This window comes from Sphaerodactylus townsendi, linkage group LG10 (genome assembly GCF_021028975.2).
Source record: "Sphaerodactylus townsendi isolate TG3544 linkage group LG10, MPM_Stown_v2.3, whole genome shotgun sequence".
NCBI lineage: Eukaryota > Metazoa > Chordata > Lepidosauria > Squamata > Sphaerodactylidae > Sphaerodactylus > Sphaerodactylus townsendi.
This window is the reverse complement of record NC_059434.1, coordinates 42077610-42102918: the sequence shown is the minus strand read 5'-3', so window position 1 is coordinate 42102918 and position 25309 is coordinate 42077610. Positions and strand designations below refer to the sequence as shown.

At 41.4% G+C, this 25309-nt stretch overlaps 1 protein-coding gene across 4 annotated transcripts in view; it reads right to left on the bottom strand.

Moving 5' to 3' along the window:
• The window catches only part of FSTL5 (follistatin like 5), a 438212-nt gene that overhangs the window by 62770 nt on the left and 350133 nt on the right, over nucleotides 1-25309 (bottom strand). For all 4 annotated transcript variants that reach the window (XM_048509210.1, XM_048509212.1, XM_048509211.1 and 1 more), the window contains exons 8-10: nucleotides 22850-22970; nucleotides 11140-11301; nucleotides 6709-6843 (exon numbers count right to left, since the gene is read on the bottom strand). In XM_048509210.1, the coding sequence (XP_048365167.1) occupies nucleotides 6709-6843; nucleotides 11140-11301; nucleotides 22850-22970 (418 nt within the window). The remainder of the gene's footprint in view (nucleotides 1-6708; nucleotides 6844-11139; nucleotides 11302-22849; nucleotides 22971-25309) is intronic.

Sequence of the window (25309 nt, the reverse complement as noted above, 5' to 3'; positions counted from 1 at the left end):
TCTGATCACACCACTGCTCTTCCATTACATAATTTGCAAGCTCAGGTGTCAAGATAATTCTTCGATTTTGGCTCTTGGAATCCACTAGAAAAATGACACTGTTTTTGTGAGCTATAATGGAATTTTAGTTTAAAACTAAATTTCCCTTCTGAATTAGTACCTATTCAAAACTGGATCATAACATCGAGGTTTCTTATGTGCAAAAATATATTGTTACTGAAACGATGCTAAAATATATAAAAACTAAATTTGTCTGCATTTGGGGGTATATCTGCTTCCTATTCTCATAAACTATATGTATACGGTAGACTGATAAATAAATATATTACAATGGAGATATATATATATATTCACTGTTCCATTCCTAACAGGAATGTCAAGAGGGCTTCTGATTATCATCTTTTTAAAAACTCTTACCAAGCTGTCAAAGAAGCTTAACTCATGACTTCACTGAGACATAAATGTAACAACTGCATGACAAAGTACTTTCACTGTGTTCTTCATTTACTTTAATCTTGAATTTCCATTTTGATGATGAATCATTATCATCTAGGAGTACTGGCTTCTCTTGGGAACAGGAATGTGCCAAGAGTGTGCTATCTGCAAGAAACTTTAAAATAAATTATTCCTTCCATTTTCTACCAAAGCTTCAACTCAGACTATTTATTTCCTTTTATTCTTGCCAACAGCAACAGGCATCACATGGCCCACTAAAGGTCTTATCCATCACTCTATTTTCTTGCCTGCTATGAAATGTGGTATATTAATCTCTCACATGAAACTCTGAAGGTTATTAAATCTCAGACATCTAATCTCAAATTTAAACTGTAAGTGTAACATAAATGCTTTGAAGATTTGTTTCATGTTAACAGTTTCATTCCAGTAAATTTCATCTTCTGGTTTTGTTGTTGGTGTAATTGAAGAAATCCAGGGAAAGAGAAATAGAACATACAGATCTTTTACTTCAGCACAGCTTTAGCAAGATATGAGAACCTTTATCATACTCAACAAAAACCTAGCCCTCCCAAGACCTTCTTTCAGGACAAATAAATGATTTATATGAAATAAACAGATACCTCTAGCTATCTGCTGGGAAGGTATGTCAATCCTGCAGTATTTGCTATAATAGCTTTTTCAGTGTGCATTGCTGTACATTTTGAAGTAGATGTAAGATTCTAAACACAGATGGTCAAAAATGGAATCACTGTAAGAATGAATTGCTAAAAGCTGTACAACTGTATGTCACAGCCTATAAAATAAACTTACCAAAGTATCCACATAGCATTCTGGTAAACTTCCTTTGACAGGCACAAGGTCCCCACCCCATTCAGCTCCAGACCTGAACCATAGCATGGACCTTTCCCCACTTACGGTTTGTGGCGCGCTACTCTCAGCACGAGCAATTTCCGCTGCGGGGCCATTTCTTCAGCGTCAGAAATGACACGCGCTGAGGGGACGTGAGAGCGCAGAGTCGGGGCGGCTGCATTGTCGCCACCTGGACTCGTGAGGAGCGCCGCTGGACCACGCGCTATTTTCTGGACCATGCGCTCTCACGTCCCCTCAGCACGTGTCATTTCTGACGCTGAAGAAATGGCCCCGCAGCGGAAATCGCTCGTGCTGAGAGTAGCGCGCAGCAAATGGTAAGTGGGAAAAGGGCCCATGTTTGCCACACAGAAGTGGAACAGGGGTAGCTGTAGAATTGGATGGAGCAGAAAAGCTAGGGGACTCATTGAGAAGCCAGTCAGGCACATTTGGCCCCACACCAACCATCCAGAGTGAGGTAGTTAGCAAAGGGAAACTTTCCAGGTGAAGACACTAATGGCATTGGGACAAAGCCACAGCTGAGGTAAGAAGGAGGTAAAAAAGTGCAAGAGGACTCACAGGGCATGCTGGGTTGGACTTAAGAAAATAAGGTGCAGTCTGGGACTGACAGATTGGAGACAGGGATACAGCTACTTCTCTCCCAGCTAAGATTCATGCAAGTTAGTTGCTGAAAGTGAAAATAAATAATCCTGTAGGGGAAAGTTCCTGCAACTGGCCAGGCTCATGTGTTTCATGCTTCAGCCTCTAAGATATGTACTAGTGTCTCTTCCCCAGACTGTTTTGGCCAGTCATGCTGATAATCAGTGGCCACTTTATGGGACTTGGTGACAGTGCTGGTTACAATCATCTTGAGAACCTTGATCCCCACCCCCCATACACACACACATTTTCTCCGCCTCAGCTAAAAGAAACCAGGGCATGAATATCCAATAAATATTTTGGGCACTGAGATATTGAGCATTCATAGTTGAGCATTTGACTAATGGAACTTGTTGACTAGGTATGTTGACTTAGGCCTCCTGTGCCCCCATCCAGACAATGCCTCCATAAATGGAACCAAGGGACTCAGAAGCTTTCTCTTGTTGCAAGAGAGAGAGAAGTTTATGTTGTTCCCTGAGACATGAGAATGAATCAAAGTTCAATGTTTTTAAGTTTCTTCATTTCATTTCAGCAGGGCAGAATTAAAAACATAATTATGCTTCCCGACGAAATAAATGGGAATGAGTTCAAAGTGTTTAACTTTGGCAGGACTGTATCCCATATATACAACAATATCCGAATGTCTGTTTTCTGGTTCAAAGAACACATTAGAGAAGTAGCTGTAGTGCTTGGCACATCTAACAGTCATGTTCTAGCACCTTTATGGTGGAGATCAATATAACTTTTAAGATTTACAAATCATGTTTTAATCTGTTTCCATGACCATCATTTCAGTTCTTGCTTCTGCAGGGCAAACCCCAGAAATCAACCAAATGTAAGGTTCGTGACAAGTGTCTGCTTGTTTCTTTTATGAACTGAAACACAGCTACAAGGGAAAAAACGTTAGAATTACTGGGACTGTACTTTATAGTAAAAGAGACCCACTCTGGGAGGTCCTTACAGGTGATTTATGTTCTTATGTGCTGGCTGTTGATGTTCTAAATTAGCTTGATATATAGAAAGGGACTGAGAGACGGAAGGATTTTTTTTCTGGTGTCTTGTCTGTCTTCTTTTGGCTTGGGCAAAAACAATGCTGTGGTTGCCTGATTTCTTACAGCATGTACTTGTTGAACACGTGCTAAATTCAGTTTTAATGCATATTTTCAAATAAACAAAACTGATTCAATCATATCACTTCTACTAGATTGTTCATTACCATCCAGACAGTTTCTGGAATTTGTTTCTAAAAGAACAATACTTTCTATTCCAATCATAAACATTACAAACACAATCACAGCACTCTTTACTTGTCTTTGTGATGGGACAATGCTTCAAAATGTTTGATTCTTCAGCCAAAATGACCAGATGAGACAGGTCAGGATCATTCTCATTTTGAATTTGAGATTATGATTATTTGTGCAAATGAGAGTAGCACGTGTCTTTCCAGTCTACCCAACTTTTTGCTTGCCAAAGAATATTTCACTGGATCACACAGACTGACTTTCAAGAGAACAGATTTTGAGTGACGATGCAAAAGGTCATATGCTTTGTCACTTTCACTTATTCTTTCATAAAGAAATAGGAAGAAATGGAGAGGAAGGGATCACAAAGCAAGAGATAAGGCTTCCACCCAGAGGTGGGATCCAACCAGTTCTCACCACTTCTCTAGAAGTGGTTACTAATTTTTTCTGAGTGCCGAGAAGGGGTTACTAAAGCAACCTCCCTGCCCAATAGGGACTGGAGATGCGTGTGTGCAGCGGCGCCACTGTTTGAATCCCACCACAATCGGAACCTGTTATTAAAATTTTTGGATCCCACCACTGCTTCCACCTAAGTTGTAAGGTGTGACAGGTAGCAAACATTTGGGGTGAAATGTTTAACAGATAATTCTTCCAGTTTGGGTTCTGATGAAGCCAGTCACTCCAGGTACCCGAACAAGCACATATCCCTGATAAAATAGATTATCAGGGCAAAAAAGCCTCGACTCTCCCTAGAAATGAGGAGAGGATGATGTAAGTTGTGGTCACCTGAAGACCGTTTAAAGTTAAGTAAAGTTTCCCCTTCAGTCGTGTTGGACCCTGGGGTACCACTGCAAGCAGTGATTTCATAGGCAAGCCGTTTTTGTGGGGTAGTTTGCCATTGCTTTCCCTGGCTACCCCTGTGGAATTAATTCCATTGCTTACCCCTTTTACCCCAGTGGAATTAATTCTCTGTGGGATGGTGAAGAGCTTGAAGAGGAAGCTGCTCATCTACTTCGAGTGACATGGCGGCAGTGGCTGTCTGGCAGAGAAACCCAAACTGCTTCCTAGAGTAAGATTACTTAGAAAAATAATTTTGAAACAAGAGTTACAGAACTGTCTTGGTGGATTTCTTGAAAGGTATTTTTTAGTCTCTATGGGTGATGTTAGAACAGAGACATAGATGCAACAGGGACATCTGGGGCGGCTCACCTCGGGTGTCGCCATTGCAGCCACATGGCAGGGCCAGGGCATTTTGAGGTAGGGGTGGGAGGGGGCATGAGGGCAGTTTATGCCCCGGGCACAGTTCTCCCTCCCTTAATCACTGTTTTAGAGATTGTAACTAACTGGAATTAAGAATGTGATGAATGTAGAAGCTTACCTAACTTGAAACAGGGAAATGGAGAGCTTCACTTTTTGAAGTTTTTGAATTCAAAAACAAGGAAAAAATAAACTTAGAGGGATAAGTGGAAATTGGAAGGAGAAACTTGGAGCGGAGCCTGCAGACCATAGATTTTGCTTACTAGATGGACTCAACCTAATCTGGAAGGAGAACGGAGACATGGAGCCAGACTCCATAGGAAAAAGGGAAACAGTCCTTTCTGATGGTATGTAAAAGCACTAAAATTAATGGAAGTGTAGACCTCCAGCAGGATAGGGCAGCAGAGTTGTGACTTGCCGAGAGCCTGACTGTGCTGGAGATAAAAACTCCAGACAAAAATGGTATAGACACCAATGTAAAGCTGGAGCAACCTTTAGAATTGATGACTTCATTACATGAAGAAAATAAAGATATTTATATATTTTAAAAATATATGTTCTGCCCTATCTCCTTGAACTCAAGGATAAATAATAAGGCAAAATCCTGTAAGAGAGGTAATAGAGATATTGGACAGAATATTGATACATAGGATAAGAGCTGTTGTAGAATTTCTGGATTTGGGCAGAGTGGGGTCAACATCAATTTATTTTTATTTATTAGAAGGTATGTTAATAAAGTATTGTTCTTGTGTAAAGCTTACAGTTACTGGGTAGCAATCCCCTTCATCAGGAACTATTAATGTCATTTCAACTTTGCTAACTGCATATTCTTGCCATTCAATGCCCAGATAACATGACAGAAAGACTGTCATCCAAAGAGAGATGGCAGCTATGATATCTAACTGGAGGAGGTTACTAAATATATAAAGTGGTATTTTATTCATCAACCTGATGTCATTTGTGATTATTTACTAGTATCCTATGTCATTAGAATCAATGCATCAGGAGATACTACTAATGTAACTGCCAGTCATCATGTTATATATATATATATAATGCATGACAAAGATAGCATGAACCTAGTAAACTTCATTTTTCCCTAGAAAAGGAAGAAAATATTTGACAGAAGGGAGAAGACGATAAATGATGTCTTAACCCAATGGTAAATAACTTGCTCAGTTTTGGGAATATCATAAATGTCCTCATATCTTTGAATTTATCTCTGTAGTCATCAAAGCTGAAAAAAACCCCTTCAGTTTAAAATGTTCTTGTCAAAGTGCAGATAAGAACCATTAGCCAAAGCCAATGGTAAAGGAAAGTTAATTTATACTAGTAGACAGCTATGATGTGACATCTACAAAGATGTACAGAGATTTCTAGGATTGGATGCATTTAATCATGTGACTTGAATAAATGCAATACTATTTCTGCTGTTTTTGAGAACTTTGACATAATCCTATTATTGTTTCTGCTTCAGTTAAAACTATCGAAGGCTCTCAAACATTTATAATTACTCCCTGCTATTGTTATTTGCTTGGTAAGAATGCTAGGAGAGGTTGGAGGCAGCAGGAAAAGAAGAAGACCCAAATGATATGGTTTGACTCTATAAAGGAAGCCATGGCTCACAGTTTGCTAGATATGAGCAAGACTGTGAAAAACAGGATTTGGAGGAAATATACTAATAGGGCTGCCATTAGTCACAAGTGATTTGACAGCATTTAACACACACCAACACATATAATTATTTGCAAATTCATTGTGTATTATCTGATTAATATTTATCTGGACTAGGATAACTAGTGATCCTTTCCTGGAAAATCTCTATTGATTTTTATCCAGTAACAAGTGGGGATTCACAAGAACCTTGAAGAAGCAGGTATTCCATTCCCCCTACATTTGCTTTCACGCCTCTCCCCCTTCTTCTCTTAGGTCTCTTGCTCTTTCTCTCACCTGCCACCAGTTTTATTACTTGTTCTCTCTTCTATGCCTGTCACTTTATCCTTCTGCTGTCCATCACAATTTCATCCTTCCGCATGCTTTCTCTCCCCATTCCACAGGAGCAACCAGAATACACATAATAATCTGGAAGACCAAGATGTCCACTTCCCTGCCACAAGAAGTTGGAGTGCTAAACATTTCCCCAAAGTAAATGACAAAATGCTTCTTATACAATAATCTACTACAATTTATTCAATTATCCTAGTTTTTTCTCCTTTAGCTGTAAATGACATAAAAAAATGCTACATACGGGTCTTACGAGCGGAATCCTCCACAAAAAGTGAAGAGATGTCTTCATCCACTCCTGCTTCATTCTTCGCAATGCAGGTATAAGCTCCTGTATCTTCATAACGCACATTGCTAATGTGAACTTCACTGCCATTGGCTGCCCACAGAAAAAGAAAGTAATACGTGAATGACTGTATTAATTTCATTCTTGTGCTTTTAAGATTACACATGTAGGCATCTGACTTAATTAACCAATTTAAACCATTTAGTATTTCTGGCAGTGTGTACTGGAGCATATCAAACTTGTCCACAGATATTTGGTTATTGGTGTAATATGTCACTTTTTCTGGTTTTATGATCCTCATAGCAATGCAATATTGCCTTCATTGCCAGCATAAGCATTGCACAACAGACCAGCATAAGCATTGCACAACTAGTACATCTCTGATCTCTGAGACAAAGTATTCACACATGGTGAGTGTTCTTTTGTGATGCAATCTATGAGAATGCTATTAAAGACATAGTGATTTGAAGCCTATAAAACTAGCAACTGAAACTTGCTGAGCAGAACCATTCACTTCCAGCCCAATCAGACGCACCACAAAATGTAGTTCTAGGAAGTGGCATAGCTGCCATGGGGACATCTGGGTACAAATCCTCCAGGCGCCCCCATGGGAGTCATGTGGGGGGCAGAAAATCACCCCCACACTGCTGCCCGAAAGGCAGGTCTCGGCCCACCCCTCAGGCAGCAGACAACCCAACTGTGGCTGCTCCACCAGGCACAGGGGTGGCCGTGGCACTGAGCAAGGCCACACCCCCTCTGCCTGACAAAGCAGCTGCAGCTGGCCAGAGGGGATGGCTGCACCAAGCAAGGCCACACACCCTCTGCCCAATTGAGCAGCTGCGACTGAGTAGAGGGGATGGCTGTACGGCGCAGCCAGCTCTTGCGCTGTGATAACCGGCTGTGTCGAGCGAGGCCACACAAACCACCTCTGCCCAATGGTGCAACTGCAGCTGGGCAGAGGGAATGCCCATGCAGTCGGCTCATTTTCCACTTCAACATAGGTCCCCACACCGCAGCCATCCCCATGCTGTGGCCACATTAGGTAAGTGGTGGCACAGGGAGGTGGGGGATGTGGCACGGGGGCCAATGGGGGCAGTAAAATATACAGAGTCCACCCCGGGTGCAGCTTTCCCCAGCTACGTCTCTGGTTCTAGGGGTCACAGACACTCATGAACAAGATAAGTGGTAAACCAAGGTCTGTTCTACAAAGCTGAAATAAGATATCATGAGGACAAAAAAAGGGGTCTTGAGAAGACACTCCACACAGCCTTTTTCCCAAAATGCCTTAGGATGTCTTATTTCTGCTCAAGATGTCTCTTTTTTTAAAAAAAAATGCTTCAAATTGCACTTTTTTCACCTAAGCCACCTGCAAGACATCTCCTGCCTAGCTGTGAGGAATGAAGAGCTCAGAAGGCATATTATGTTTCATGCCTGACCATTTTGCTCTCTGGTCAGTTTCACCCTCCACTTGTACCCAACATTTTGTGTGCAACTGAAGGGATTCTTCCTGCCTCCATTGGCTGAAGGTTGTCCAGAACATTTGCTTGGTTGGCTCCAGTCCTGGGTGCCTTTTTAGCCAAAAAGTGGATAGCTGTACGCAGCTGATCCTGCCGATTCCGGCAATATATAGTTTCCCTACCTCTATTGCAACACAGACACACAGAAAAGAATCTCAGAAGATGGGTCTGCTGCCCATTGAAAAGCATTGGGTTGACCTGCCTTCCACAGACCGACTTCTTTCTTACTGCACAGAAGTTGTTTTATGTTCTTTGCAGTCAGGAGAGTTATTGTATTGTGCTCCTGGTGATTTCAGTTGTTGGTTTGATTGTTGAGATTCTGGTCAGATTTTAAGTAGAAGATACTTTTAATAAGAATGTTAGGAACTGGTTAAAAAAGGCTTAACGTAAATTTTAACGTAGTCCTTCTGTTCCTCCCTAATTAGGCTATTGCTATGCAATTAAGAAGAGGCAGGTTTGTTTGTCAAACAGCAATTAGCATGGATTAATTGCAAAAAAATTAGTTGAAACCAGGCGATTTTAGAAAAAAAAATGCGCTTTAGGCTGTCCTATAGCTTCAGTTTTCACAAGGGAGCTGCTCATTCCAGGAGAGTAAGGAAAAGTTTAATACTGTTCATTTAAACTCTTTAAAAAGTTTTCTAATTCCATTTTAAGCATAGTTTCTTTGTCTATTTATCAAATTTTAATCTGGTCCTCAGACAATTGCAAATACATTATAAGAGGTTTGATAGCCAGTCTCCAATGTCCTAGAAATGCAGGTGCACCTTCTGCTTTAACAGCTCACTAAAGATAGTTAAGGCTGTCACCTGTAATTTGGTCTAGCCGCTATCACCTAAAAGTGGTGAAGGTCCCAAAAATTATTAAATGGGCTAAATTAATGATTATATGAGAGAATGTTTTCATTAGTGATATCAGTCAAGTAAGACCCTTTTGTCATTTAGCATTTAAGCTACATGCACTTCTAGATAAATGGTGATGTGTTTGAAGCCACTATATGGTGGATCTTGTCAGTTTGCTATTATGGCACTCATTTGCACATACACACAAGCACAGAATCCGAGATGCAGTCTACACCCTGCATGTTAAAATGACCATGCTTGTCTTGTATGAAGAATGAAGAATAACACTTGTATGAAGAATGAAGAATAAAAACAAAAGCCAAAAAGATGGATCATCATAAGGCCTAATCAAATTAGGCTAGCCTCCAGGTGTGGTTGTCCTGAAGTTGTCCTGGAATTACAACTGATCTCCAGACTAAAATGATCAGTTGACCTTCCCACATTCTGTATGGACCCAGGCACTGGCCCCAACTGTCCGTGAATTTCTGAAAAGCGGAGTTGACATCCCTAAAATTAAATAAACTACCATTTAGGATTTCAGATTATGAGAAATACCAAATTCCTATTTATATGATAATGATATGGGGCCTCTAAAATTTGATTTAGGACCTCATCATATTTTAATATTGCCCTGGCCAAATAAGAATTCCAGCTACACCTTGAGGAAATGCTATGAAAGTACCATAAAGAAGAAATAATTTAGGCTGATTTTTCATGGTCAAAATGCCCTGTGGTAGATTCAGGAGCATACCTATCGCAGCACCTTTTGCCCCGCTTTTGACTCTTCACTGTTCCCTGGTTCTTGCTAGGATTTGAGGCAGGGCTGGCGTGTTATGCCCCAACTGTTTCTTCATGAGCCCAGTGCTTCTCCATTTGCACATCAAGCTCTTCCGCAACGTCTTCCATGCATGTGCAGGAATCTCCGTTTCCTGCATTCTGATTGGCAGAATCTTCCCCTGTTCCCCCCACTCAGTTTTACTATTTTAATTTTAAATGACTCTGAACACAAAATGGGTACTGAGGATCGGCGCCCTCTCCCCCCTGTCTGCCTGTCTAAAATCCTTGTGTGTGTGAGGGAATCGCTGCCCTCCACACCCCCATCTAAAATCCTTCCATGTGCAAGGGAATCACCATCCTTCACCCCCTGTCTAAAATCCTTGCATGTGTGAGGGAATAGCCATCCTCCACCACCACCACCCCATCTAAAATCCTTGCTTGTGCAAGAGAATCGCCATCCTCCCGTTTGCAGTGCCTGCGCAAGCCACTTTTCTGCCCACAAACCAAGTTTTTTTTCTGTCTAAAAACAGTGGGGTTTTTTCCACTGCAAGGGGTGGCGGGGAGGGCACCAATTCTCAGTGCATGTTCATTGGAGAAGTGAGCCAGAGTGGCGAGGTGGGAAAAATGGCCCCGGTTTTGCTGCTGAGGAGTTTTTCATGGCAGAGGAAGCCACCAGGGCAATAAAGGGGCATTTCAAAAGAACTTCAACTTTGGCGGGTTTTGAAATTCACGGAGCAAAGCCAATGCTGCGGGGCGATGCTGGGGCAACAGCGTGACAGACACGCTGCAGGACCGGGAGCCATGAAGAATTCCCGGCTGCACTGGACTATTCTCCATGCTAACAACGGGGCATTATTATCATGAAAAATCAGCCTTAGTTGCCTCATGGTTTACAAAAAAATATTGTTTGTCATTGTGCACCATTTTAAGAGCATGAGGTTTTTTACTGCTTCAAATGTAAGATTCCAATATGAAGTCAGTTCCCAAGAGGGTATTTGTATACAGAGCATGCTAAGAGGAGACTTATGGCCAGGGAAACAAACAAAATAATTATATCAAAGTGTTGTAGACACCAACACTGCTAGATTGGCTTTCAAGATTGTGGAGCTAACATATCACACTTATTGCTTGAGTCTCTGCCTGAATCCATGATAAATAAATTATACCAGTTTAAAAGTTCACATTACTCTTTGAAGCATTTGTAGTGTAGATAAAAAGACAAGCCATACCTACAAAAATTATAAAAAAATTTTTACCTTGAAGAGTTAATTGTTTGGACAGCTTTGGAGTAATATCAATTCCATTCTTCAACCAGCCAAGCTGTGGGCTGGGAATACCTTCAGCATAGCATCGAAGGCTTGCAGTAACACCAGGCTCTCTGGCTTGGCTTTCGGGGAAGACTCTTATAACTGGGGGAACTGAAGACACAAAAGCATCATAAATCAACTGGAATGAAAACTGTTATAAATATGAACACCTTTCAAGGTCACAAATGGCACAACAAAAGAGAAAGGCTATATTTTACCTGTTTGTTTATTGAGGTATGACCTTAAACTCTGTTACACAATTTATGGAATACAACAATGTTATGGGAAGGGTGAGTATGTGCATTTGCTGATGGGTTGTTGCATGACCCTTCAGCCCAAGATGCTACAGACATCTCACAAACATAATTTGAAAGCACTATACATCAAGATCAATAAACAAATACTCTACAATCAAAGACCAGGAAAAAGCATATAACCTTTTCACTCCAATTGGTAAGATTTCACCATGCCATCAAGACATTTATAAAACACTGGGGATGACACATATGTTAGAAACTCAAGGAGAAAAAAATGAAGGTTTTTTTTGGGGGGGGGCAGGGAGTATTACCACACTAGAACAGCCACTAAGAAATCTTTTGTCACAGCTAAGTATATTTTGCCTTCCAAGTAATGCAAACTCAGGCATTGTTCCTTGTCCTATGCAAACTATGTGGAACTGATCCTGCCATAAAGTTTTTAACATTTAAAGCTGGACACACTGAAGATGGATTCCTCTGATCCACTAGAAATGTCCATTCAAAGGTGTAGCTACACATGTATTGTCGAAGGCTTTCACGGCCGGAATTACTTGGGTGCTGTGTGGTTTCCGGGCTGTATGGCTGTGTTCTAGCAGCATTCTCTCCTGACGTTTCACCTGCATCTGTGGCTGGCATCTTCAGAAGGATTGGATCCTCTGAAGATGCCAGCCACAGATGCAGGCGAAATGTCAGGAGAGAATGCTGCTAGAACACGGCCATACAGCCCGGAAACCACACAGCACCCATGTAGCTACACATTTTGAATACCAAATAATTTTTTTAAAAGAAAACAATTGTGAATGTGTTCCTGTACAAACATGGGTGAAATGGCACTCACAATCGCTGCCACATGATGAGCCCATGCTAGGGGACATTTAAGTACAATGGCAGGCTGTGAGAGAGTTCTTCACATCATTAATGGCAGCCAGTATTGCCTAGCAGTAGAAACAAAAACTTGAAATGATGGGGAGAGAAGGTGGGGAAACAGGTATGGAGAAAAAAAATAAAGTGTTTTACGCCCATGCTATTTCACTTTCGAGTGGGGTTTAACCCACGTTTGGATTCTTTAAAATTGCTAGGTCTAGCTATTTCTTTTTGAAACAAACCTTGGAATTGAGGGACATATAACAGAGCCTGAAATTTCAAAATGGGATATTTTCCTTCCTCAGCCCGTTATATTTCTATTCTGCGGAATCCACCAGAACTGTTTTACTCGTTCTCACAATTGTTAATTGTTGAGGGCTAGGGTGTCTATATCCCCAGATCTCTATTTAAGTTCTAGGTATGTGTGTGTGAGTGCTGTGTAAAGATCACGCTGAGGGAGTCGCTCTGATAACTCCGCAAGTAAGCGCTGTTTTAATTCTATGCAGTTTTTTCTTTGTTTGGTCAGGCATGTGGAGTTTGCTTTGCTCACTGTTGGGAATTTACAGTCAGACTGTTCTACCATTTATTTTAAGGATTACTTCACATATTTTGTTAACAATGTTAACGGACTCCCCCACCTGGGCTAATGGGACTTTTTTGGAGCTCAGCTGTACCCTTAGGCCCCTAAAGGGATTAGAGGGAGGGTAAATGTAGTTTCTTCCCTTTCTATGGAAGAGTGATTTTAAAAATTATTTATTACAAAGCTAAAGAGGTGAAGTTACCAAGAACCAATACTTAGCAGAAGCCAGGAGCTGATAGCAACGTCTTTGGCGGTATACATGTTTGGTCTACAGATATTCTTTTAGAAGTGAAAACTGGAAACTGCAAAGTTCTACTTGCTATGTTTTGGCATCAAAATCTAATTGAGCTCTGGAGTTTTTACACCTCAATTTGTTAGTGGGAAAGTGTAATAGCGACCCAAAGGGACCTCTGTAATATTATTTATATATATTTCTGCTTTAAAATCATATTGGCAAAAGCCAGTTGCCAAAAGCACTCCTATGGGTGTAGGTAGCCAGCATGATCACCTGACCACAAACCCAAAGGTCAAAACTTCACTTTTAACAGTGCTAAGATAATGAGTTACTCCAGCATAACCTGAGGTCTCATTTTGAGTCACTAGAAATGCTTGGATTACCCTCACCTTGCAAAGATACTCGTTAAAGACAAAGAATATCATGGAAAGCCAACTTGCTTTATCAGATACCTGTCATTTCCCTATCTCTCTCTGGGAAACCAAGTTAGCAACAAAGGGTTGCTTCTCTGCATCTCCTCTTTGTCATGACTCTCCTCAAATCACTCACCTTATCCCGATCTAAATGTCTCAGCTAAATCTGAATATCCTGGGCAAGTGTAAGCTCTCAAGAGCTTAACCCTGCAATGGAAGTCTTCAGCATTTCCCTCGCTTAGCCTAACAAAGCAATTTTGGCCCCATTGTCCCTGGTTTAGCAGTAGATGAGCTGACTAATTACCTCAGCACCCCCAAACCCAGCACAGGTGTGAAACTTAGTGAATGATTGGTTTCCCTTCCCATCAAGGAACGACCCACCTTTATAAAAGTTTCTAGTTCACCTGCAACAATTCTGCTCCATTGCCACATGTTCTCTCTGCTGTGTGGTGTTGAGACATGGATTCGCTCTTCATTTGGGTTTCTGTGCTGGCATGGAATCCCCTGCCTTCTACTTCTACATTCTTCTAAGAATCTAAAGCTTTAGGTAAACGACATTACCCCACAAGCAACCCCATTCCCTTTCTCTATCATCCAATCTATCTTTCAAACCTGTTTTATATCCTAGGGAAACTTGGAATGTATGTGTACCCTATGTCTCACTGTGTGTTTGTATTTTTTGAACAAATCTCTATATAAAACATTTTAAATTCAATTTGGACTCTTGGCTTCCTCTGTGGAATATCCATTGCCAGGAATTCCCTTCCTCGTATTATACAGTCTAAAAGATCTCCTCTTGGCCCCTCTCCTGATCTGTCAATGTGAGTTCATTCCCCTTTGCTACTTTTAATAACTATATGTGTGCTGTTACACTTTTAGAGGCTGGTGGAGAATCCCTTTAATAAAACCCTTGCCTCTGTTAAGGCCATAACAAAAGGCTACTCATATCGGTGGAAAAATTTGCTTTTAACCATAAATTAAAATTCCCCACAATAATTTACTTGGTTGCAGACCACTAATTTGGGTAACAGATGAAACTCAATGAAAATAAGGAAATGTTTGTCTTCTGCTGGTTTTAGAAGTGATTTTATAGTGATTTTACAGCAACACTGTACAGCATGTCTGTACAACTAAATTAAAACTAGAAGGCTCAAATTAGCAAGGAGAAAGGTTATATTTCCAGAGTGACTGGCAATCAGAGACTTATATTTAGTCATTTAAAATTCTGCTGTTATATCATCTGGGATTTATACAGTAAAACAAAGCTATTGTTTGATGTAACTGTGAAATGTATCTCTGAATTAATAGTAAAACCCTCTAATTAAATCCCTTTAATTAAAATGGATCACTTACTCCCATCTCTTTAAATTATTCACTCCCACTGTATCCTAATTAATTAAATTTTAATACTTGGATCATCTGATATTGTGCACACTTTCCATACAGAAAAAGATATAATGAGAGAACACAACTGCTATTCTAAGGCTGCATGCAACCATTAAAGTAAAATTTAGTTACCTTCAGTGCTACAGCTCATAATCTCGGGATTTCAGTTATCTTGTGCACAGAAGCTTTGCACACATGTGCAAGCCTCTACACTCATGGAATGCAGCCTAGCGATATGGAGTTAGCAAGAGGGAATCTCACATGCAGAAGAATAAGTGGGAAAAGGGAAGAATGCCGAAGGATTGAATCAAATTGTATCAGTACAATTGTTAAAAACGAATAAGAAAGATGTCAGAATATGTTCACCAAAAGCTGGCTGGGTAACCAAGAGGATCAAGGCATAGGCATCTTGGAAGTGGGTGGTGGGGGAAGGGGGCCTTTCCAGTCAGGTAAGGGGAAGTTGTGCCCCTGACAGAAGCCAGCAAGCAACAGGTAGGAGGGCACAATGTTTGTACAACTCAGCAGGAACAGGTGCTGGACTCTTCCAAGGACAGGACTGACATTAAGTCATTTTCCCACTTCATGAAGAGCTGGGAGAGAACTGTGACAAAAGCTTCACTCAGCCTAAAGATCACTGGATAATCTTCAGCTCATCCACTCCCTCTCTTAATTTAACCTACCCCACAAGGCTGTTGTGAAGCTCCTTGAAGGGTATTATTTAGGTAGTTGTATGGCACCCCTGCTCGTTTACACCCAGACTATCCTCCTATGGAGGAGTCCGGCTACTCCCTAGGGGAGAGTGGTTTTTAAGAGGCAAGGATTTTACCGGCAACCTTTATTATGACGCCACTTGCCGCTGTTTTACCAAAAATTTAGTATGTTTTAGTATGTTTTAAATGATGGAGCTCCTATGGTTTGTTGGTTGTTTTAGAATTATTGTAAACTCCCGCCTGGAATTCATTTGTATTAGTTCTGTTGTACACTGCCCAGAGCCCCTGGGGATGGGGCGGCATAAAAATTCAAATAATAAATAAATAAATAAATAAAATTGGACTGTGAAATTACTTTTAGCTTGGAAGGGTAAACTTTATTTTTTATTATGTACTCTTTAATCCATTGCAGTTTATAAAATATGTATTTTCATAAAAACTAAAGAAACATAAATATGTATAATATAAAGAAAATAATACATATACAAGAATTAGTGAAATAAATGTCCCAGTGTTCAATAAGCAACATCCAATTTACACAAATGTATTTGATCTTCCATCTTTTTGTAATAAGTTAATTTAGTTAGAACAGGCCACGTCACTGTATCGTCTTGCGCCAATCCAAAAGTCATCCATTGTACTGTTATACAAATTTGCATATGTATTTGCTATATATTTTTATAGTTTCTGTTTGCAGAAACAGCTTGTTTAGTTAGAAATGGTTCATTTCCCAAAGCTAATTTCAATCTGACTAAGGCGCGCTTCAGGAGATTGCAGCACGTTCTTACATAAGATGAGTGCTGCTTTACCTGCCTTGAAAGAGATGAATTGTATAAGGTATACCCCAAAAAAAAACACTACCATAATTGGATTCAGATGGGAATTGGCAACTTCCACACTGTTCCGTTAATGAGCATGTGGTGGTGATATAGCCTCTCCTGGATGATAGCTCAATCAATTGGGTTTTAAGTCCAAGTTTAGTATGGCGAATGCTTCTGAAGACAGATAGAAGAAGTATGAGTCTCTCCATAGCTTTTAATTCTATCAAGGTAGCTTTCTGAATCACTTTCCAAATTGGGGAGTTGAGTTTAACTTTCTGAAATGATTTTTGCTTGTTCCTACTTGATGGGTGGATTCCAGAAAAGAATTTCTGCTCCATTCCACAGCAACTACAATGTGGCATGTTACAAAGTTCTATTGCATCCTCAGCAGTGTGATGTTTTCAGAGGACTTGGAGTGAGGTGTTTAGAGTTGCCAACTCCATTGTGGGAAACTCCTGAAGATTTGGGCACACAGCAGAATATGGGAAGGAGAGGGAGCTTGGTGGGAATGTGAAGTCACTCTGAAATTTCTGTTTCTTGTAGACTCTTACTGGTGTTGTTTGGTTTTTAACATCGGCCATTTCCGGCATCGGCAGCCCCGTGAAAACGGCTGGGCTGGCTGCCCGCGTTACCGCGACTGAAGACGCTTCGGAGACCGCCCCGCATGGACGGTCCCGGGAAGAGGCGAGCAGCGGAAGGTGCCACGGAGCTACCGTGTTACTCAAGCGATAACCCGACACTTATCTTGAACAGAATGCCGGGCCTCCCGACGCGTGGCGGGGGCTGGGGACACCGCGCCCCTGGTCCCTGTGTGCCTGCTCAAGGGCTTAGGCAGGTAAGCGAGTGATGTCCCCAGGCCTCGGCGACGCGTTCAATAGAGGCCCAGGGACAAGGTGAGTGTGTAGGAAAGCGGCAGCTTTGCCGTTTAAACGCTCGGCAGCGGCTTCACCGACAGCGTATTTCCTCGCGAAAAGAACGGCTTCCACTGGCGCTGCTCTGGGAATACTGCGCTTCGGACTGGCTTGGGCCAGCCGGGCGGCGCGCGAGGGCAGCGCTAAGGCTAGCGCTAGCCAAGTACTGCGCCCATGCATAAGATCGATTTAGGGAATGGCGGCTTGGAGACGGTGTTTTTACCGTCTCCAGGCTGTCATTTTCTGCCCGTGCGGAAACGGCCAATGATTTGTTGATGATACCATGGTACCTGTTTTCTGTTATTAACTACAGATAGTGCTTTTAGTTTCTATTTTATCTGAAACTGCAAATTCTGTTTTTAGTCCCTTTTTTATGACTTTTTAGGATTATTCAGTATTTCTGCTTTTGTATTTTTTCCTATGTTACGATCATTGTATTTTAAAAAAGTTTTACTCTATGCTGTTCATGCTAATGGCTGAAAGCGTGCAATAGAAAGGGGAAAAATGGCATTAACAGCCAAATCCGGGGGGGGGGGAGGGATTCTCTTGAGAAGATGGAATAGGGCTGCACTAGTGTGTTTGCTCTCTCCACCAGTGAAAGGAGCCTCTGCACTAGCAGAGGGGCAGAGCTCCAGTCACCGGTTGCCCTTAAGCTCCACAGCAGCAAAAGGCAGAAATCTGGGTCACTGTGGAGCTGCACTGGTATGATGTCCTGATACGACGCCTCTGTGTGTGTGTGTGTGTGGGGGGGTCCTGGAGTGGAACCAACTTCCATCCAGGGTTTGTGGCGAGTAGTACTATGGCCAGGGTCATGGACTCACACCATCCTGTTGTGGATGTGAGGGCGATCTGGCTGCGACATCTGTCACCCCATTGATCGCCAGGGTTGATTCGGCTGATCTGGCTGGCTAGGCGGGTGTCCCCTACCTCCCTCACCGCTCCATGTGCGTCCCTCCCGAAGCTGCGCGCTCGGTGGAAGAGGACGACCATCCCAGATAGAAGGAGTGTACCATCCTGTTGTGTGGAATACATCCATTAAGCCCTAGGGAGAGCTTTTTGGCTATGGGAGAGAGGTTACCTTTTTTCTCTCTCCATGCATTGCCAGGAAGCCCTCTGGAGATTATGGGGTGGGCTGCTATGGCACTATCTCTGGCCACCAGGGTCTCTTGTTTGTGCTGTAAATAACCCAGCACTTTCTTCCAGTATAAACAGATCAGCTCTTCCCACATGTAACCAAGATGTTACATCATCAAAGCTGTATCAAAGCTGTTTGATGTACATCATCAAAGCTGTATCAATCTTATGGCTGTGGTTGAGAAGAGGGGGAAATATGTCTTACAGCTGAGCAATGAAACTAACAGTGCAATACTAACGAGAGTTACTCTAGTCTAAACTAATTCATTTTTGATGGGCTTAGACTGGAGTGACTCTCTTTAGGCTTGCACTGTAACTTTTCTGCTATAATTCCTATCGTCTTACAACCTGGACTCTCCTTTTCCCTTCTTTTAACTCCTCTGATTCTAGAGAAAATTCAAAGTCCCCTCCACTTTCCATTGCATTCTACAAGAGATTCCATTCTTCTGCAAAAATATCATGACAAATTCATGATAAGCTTCTATTCTGTGACCAGAAGAGATTCAGAGCTTGATTCAGCACTTTCTCCCACCACTGTTCTTGGATTGTAGCATATTAAATTATGATTACTATGACTTCTGTGTACTGCCATCTCCTTAACAAAAAGAGTAAATGTGGGTAATGGAGTGGCCCTGCAGGATGGCTGAGTGGCGTGGAGATGGTACAGCTTATTTTAGACATGCCCAAAGTAAAACAAATTAATTTGGCTCTGATTGTAATTTAGGGTTGTCAGCTCTAAGTTGGGAAACGCCTGAAATTTGGGGATACCCTCCATAGCAGCCATTTTTCTCCAGGTTAACTGATATTTGTAGACATTAGTTATAATTCCATAAGATCTCTGGGCCCTACTTGGGGATTGGTAACCTTACTGTATGCATATTCAATCATTTGAACTGAGCCCAATTTACATGTTACCCCATCACTACTTTTTGGCTGCCCTAGAGAGAAATTTCTTGACTTTTCTAGAAATTTCAATATTTCTGGAAATTTCAAACTTTCCAAAAGCAGATAAAATTGCAGAGAAAATCTCACAGACACTAATCAACATTTGGATTCTTTCCACCCATGACTTCTGTTATAATTATGTCTTTATTACTGCCTTTATATTTTGCCTCTGTTCTGTTAAGGCTGCTACTTGTTGAATAAATAATTAAAAGAAAGTCAAGGGCATCTTAGTAACAACATTAAGTCATGAACAGCATGAAAATTTAGAGCTTATTTGCACCTTGTACTTATCAACAACAAAGTAGTGTCAAAATGAAAAAAATGGAGTGAGTTTAATAAATTATGTACAGGCAAGAAAAGTAGACAATACCTCTTTGTCCATGACATTATTAAAAGCATCCATTGCTCCCTGTCACTATTCCTTCTGAGACATTCTGTTTCTACGCTGTTTTACATCAGCTCAAAATTCAGCCCCTGCCTACATTAAAAAAAGAAGAGTATAATGGTGGACATTTCCAACCCAATTCATAACAGGTAGCCCCATCCAAGGAACAGGTGGCCATCCACACTGCATCACCACTCCCAAAGAGGCTTCCTGGCAGCATGGAGAGGTTGAAAAGCAAAAAAGCCTCCCCACCTTCAAGAAGCCCCCATTGGCCTTAATAGACTTACACCACCCCTTTGGTGACATAAGTCTAAAGCCCCACCTCCTGGCCTAACAGGGCTACATGCCAGGAGAAAGCTCACTAATGTCAGATCCTTCTCCGGCCACACTCCTGGCCTGCCTCCACTACACCAGTGATGGCAGGGGCCCCGGGAGGCTGGTGCAACATCTGGTGTGGAGTCCCAGCTCTGGGGAGGGCAACATTAGCCACATGCCAATGGAATAACCTCTCCACCAAGGAAAGTGCCCAGGGGTAGGAAAATCCATTGGAAGAATGGGAAGGAGAGTGACAGCTGGAAAGTAGGAAACATTCTGTTCCATGGACTAGTCAGGTGCCTGTTCTTATTAACTCCTTCACAGAGCACAAAATTGGACATCTATCAAGCATCTACTGAGCCATAAACTATGACTGATAGCCATGCACTGCTAGAGGAGCATGAGTCTGACTGCCATGATTCTGTCGATCTATGGCCCTTTACACACACGCAAAATAAATGCATTTTCAAATCACTTTCACAACTGTTTGCAAGTGGATTTTGCCATTCCGCACAGCTTCAAAGAGCACTGAAAGCAGTTTGAAAGTGCATTATTCTGCATGTGCGGAATGAGCCTAAGCTTCCATAGGACTGCTCCAGCTTATATTTCAGGACAGTAGTCCATCAGTGTTCTTGACGTGCCTCTTCAATGCATTCATATTTTTTCAGTCCTTCAGTTTACAGGGTTAACATATACATGGGCACAAAACTGTTCCACTAACACAAAGCCATATACTAGTATACATTTTTGTGTAAGTTCTAAAGACTCTACTTCTTTCATGGTTCCTGGTTTTTTGGGAGAGTCTACACACATTTGAGTGCATATGTAAGGCTCTGATTAGACCTTCCACTAAACGTACAAAAGTTAGAGAGAATAGCATGGCCATCCCACTCCTTTTTATAGACTTTTGAAGGAGATTAAGTGATGAAAAGAGGCTGTGATGAGGAGCAACCAACGCACAAAAAAATCCCTATTTCTTTATCAGTGAATTTGCAATTCAGTGTCTGAGGGACTCTGGGTACATATAGTTGTTGTGAATGCATTTCAGCAGAGTTAATACTATCATAAAAGTTACATTAAATTTCTGTTTATATTTGTTCATGATGTAATATATCCCATATACATACTTGCTAAATTGATCCAAATGGTTTGGTTCAGTGATAACATGAAACCACGGTTTAACTACGGCTAATTTGAGTAACCAGGATTAATCTCAATCACTCAAACTCTAGTTTGCCACAACAAATTTGTAAGAGTGTGTGGACGAAAGATTATATCAGGATTAAGCCTGGATGTCTGCATTCAGACAGAACATAAAACCATAATTGGAACTAACAAACTAAATTCAACTCCTGGTTTGATGGACCCTAACTAACTGCAGCATTCCAAGTTGCAGTAACCATAATTTGTTTAATTAAACCATACTTTCATGTGATGTCTGAATGTAGCCATTATGGTGATTTGTTCTTTAGATTTCTATCCTGCATTTGTTTCTGTAAGGAAGCCAATAAATCCTACCCTGGGACACAAAAGAATGTGGAGTTTAGTGCAAAGAGAAAACACGAGAAAACAAAGGAAATTATGCAGTGTTAAAAATGTTCAAAGGATTGAGAAAAGTATGATAAAAATCTCTGCTGAGTTCATTTGAATGAAAACCCACGTTATGGAAGTGCTTAAAATCCAATTAAACTATTTTCAAAGGACTCTCACATTAGATCTTAAAGATCAACTAAGTCTCATTATCTCATTAACCTTCTTTTGACTCGTCTGTTGTACAAGTGCTGTTACATTAATTAATCATTTTTTTCTGGACTATACACTGACTTTCTTGCCTATGTTTAAGAATATAATCGATTAACTTGTTGCTGAATATGACCAGTGTATTAAGCTTCAAATTTTAAACCAGTGAAGCTATGATGTATAATTCCTAACTGACCCATCAGTGCACAGTCTGGTTTGAGCAGAGACGGAAATGTAACTGCAGAAATTCTGTTAAATAATGCCATACTGTGTTGTGATATGAACTATACAAAACTATAACTGTGCCAGCATGGTAAGCACGTGACACATTTCTGAAGATCTCCATATCTTATTATGAATAATTTCTCACCTTTAACTGAGCAGCAGGTCCATAACCAGAAATGTTACTGTGAGAAGACTTCAATACACAGGTGGTTGGCTGAGGATTAGGAGAAGCTGTGACTAGCCCAAGGTCACCCAGCTGGCATGTGTGGGAGTGTACAGGCTAATCTGAATTCCCCAGATAAGCCTCCACAGCTCAGGCGGCAGAGCAGAGAATCAAACCCGGTTCCTCCAGATTAGATACACGAGCTCTTAACCTCCTACACCACTGTGATTAAGTTGAAGGCCATCATTTCTATAAATGCCTATTACTCTGCAGATAGAATACTAAGAACATATGATGTTTAACAGCATTAAGATCTAATTGTACAAAAACATGTAGCCTTTCTTATTCTTTTTATTAAAAATAATTATTTAGGATTGCTACATACTATGATTAAATTTAGTGTGATTTGCTATGATTAAATTTAGTGTGATTGCTTTTAAAGAGAAGAAAGTATTAACAAAAACTTGTTATGCCATGTTTGCATTCAATTCTGATAGAACAATTGCAAAATCAAAACAATCCACTAAATTATACTGAAAGACTACCCCATAACTTGCAGTTTACAAGTTCCTTACCATTCACTTGAAGAATATGAGTTTGATAGAGTTTGTCATATCCATCTGCATAGCAGCTATAATTCCCCATATGAGTTGTAGTAATCTTAGTAATGTATAGCGACCCATCATCACCAAAATCCTAAAGGGAAAGGACAAAACAATAACCATTACATGGGCAATACCAGACTCCACAATAAGGATATGAAAAATACTAAGGCATTCTAACAGTTTAATCTCTTTATCAAAATACCACAGGACCAGCAATATATTTACTTTTGAAACCATCCTGGAAATACCTTCAGACTATGAGAAGCACATCCGTAGCAGCAAACCAGCCAGTTATCCACAGGCATGAATGGTGTTACCCCATTTAGGTATTTGCCAGATGAGTTTTATAGCTATCTGCCCACCTGCCTGTACATTCACCTGCCTGCCTGTCTGTCTGATGGGGCGGGGTGTGTGTGTGTTACTTCAAAAGCAGTGTCCATATATACTGCAGCTACTGGCTGCTTAGCTTGTTTCCTTTTTCTCCTGATATATCTTAAATGAGGGGCATTCGATCTATATGACTACCAATCTTGATCCTCCTTGATCTGAGACTGCAAATGCCTTAGCAGAACAGGTGCTTGGGAGCAGCAGCAGCAGAAGGCCATTGCTTTCACATCCTGCATGTGAGCTCCCAAAGGCATCTGGTGGGCCACTGCAAGTAGCAGAGTGCTGGACTAGATGGACTCTGGTCTGATCCAGCAGGCTTGTTGTTATGTTCTTAATACACTGCATGACTATGAAAAAGCACCTCATTTTGCTTCATTCTTTTGTGCTATTCAGGAGGTAAAAATGCAGGATTAAAACAATAATAATAACAACATAAATCAGAGTTGCTACTGTTTCCAGTTAAAAAATCTCTCTCATACCCAGTGGCCAAGGAGCTTCAGCAATGTTCTGTCAATCACATGTATATTAACTGAGAAATAACTTCTATTGGCTTTAATGATGCTTACCTGTATACAAAAATGCTGATAAGATTTCAGCCTTCAGTGTATAAAGCTATCTTAAACTGAAACAGACAATTGGCTTACCTAGTCAGACATAGTATGCTCTAATTGGAGTGGATTTCAGATTGTTCCCAGCCAAAGCCAATTTCCACACAGCCATGCTGGGGGGTGCATCGGCGTATACAATGCCGACACCCCTCCCCCAAGACCGTTCGCACGAACGGTCCCGGTAAAGGCAGGGAAGACGGCGCAGCGCTGCGCCGTCACGCAATCAACGCACCTTCCCAGCGACTTTCCAGCTCATCGCCCAGGCCAGGGGACATGCCTCCCTGCCCTGTGCGACCGCTCTGGAGTTGCAGGGCAGGGGGGGTGTCCCCAGGCCTGGGCGACGCATCGGAAGGTCGCAGGGAAGGTAAATCTATCGGAAAAGGGGGGATGGCGCCTTCCAGTTGCTGCTGTTCACACGGCAGCGGCTGGAAGCCACTGTTTCTAGAAAACCTCGCTCGGGGGGAAAGGTTTGGAAATAGCGCCTTCACACTGCTGGGGGGGGAGCGAGGGCAGCGTGGCTGCGATGCAGCTGTGCCCCCCCATGTGAACGGCTCCCTAGGGACGGCGTTTTTGCCATCCCTAGGGCGCTGTAAATGGCCCGTGCAGAAAGGGCCTCTGATTCATTTACCTGGTATGCCAGTTTTTTTTAATGTTGGGGCTTTCTGAATGTGAAGCACTACACTGATTGCTGCTTTCCAATAACTAAATGCAGCTAATATCAAAATTAGTGGTACATGATTGAAGTACTAAGCATCAACATGGTGGATTCTGGGGAAAATGCTGCCTTAGCAAATGAATCTGGTCAGCTGAAGTGGCCAAGAGTTCTGGCATTGGAACCTAGACCTTGAGGAAGATGAAGCAGCCTTTATGACTGCTCCTGTAATTATGAAGCTATCTCCTTTCCCTGTTGCAAGGGTACATTTGCTTGCATGGACGAACAATGGCTGGAAAGACTGGGGCAAGCTTGGTTTATATACATGTTCAAAGTGGACTCAGATAAAAAAAACTTGGAACTTTTCCTGAGAATTGTTTGAGTAAGCTCACAAACACACAAACTTTCATGAGGAGGAGAGGAGAGATCACCCATCACAAGAAATATATAGTCAACACAAAAAATAGAAGCCACATAATGAAAGATACTCTGTGCTTTTGCTGCTAAAAAGTAAGTAGTGTTGCTTCATCCTTCTACATTTTGCTAAAAATCTTTTTAGGATTTTGCAATGCAGTAGGACTTTTCAGAATCATCCTGCAGATCTCAAAGCATTTTGATAGGATTCAAAGAAGGGAAGAAACTTCTATCTTTTCTCTCCAGCTGGGGAAATTGTTATGGCAAAAAAAAAACCTTAGCCTGGCTGTTTGTTCTTCTCTCTCCTGTGTGTGTTTGTATACCAGCTATTATGTTTAAATCCAGACAGTTAGTATCATTATCTACCAT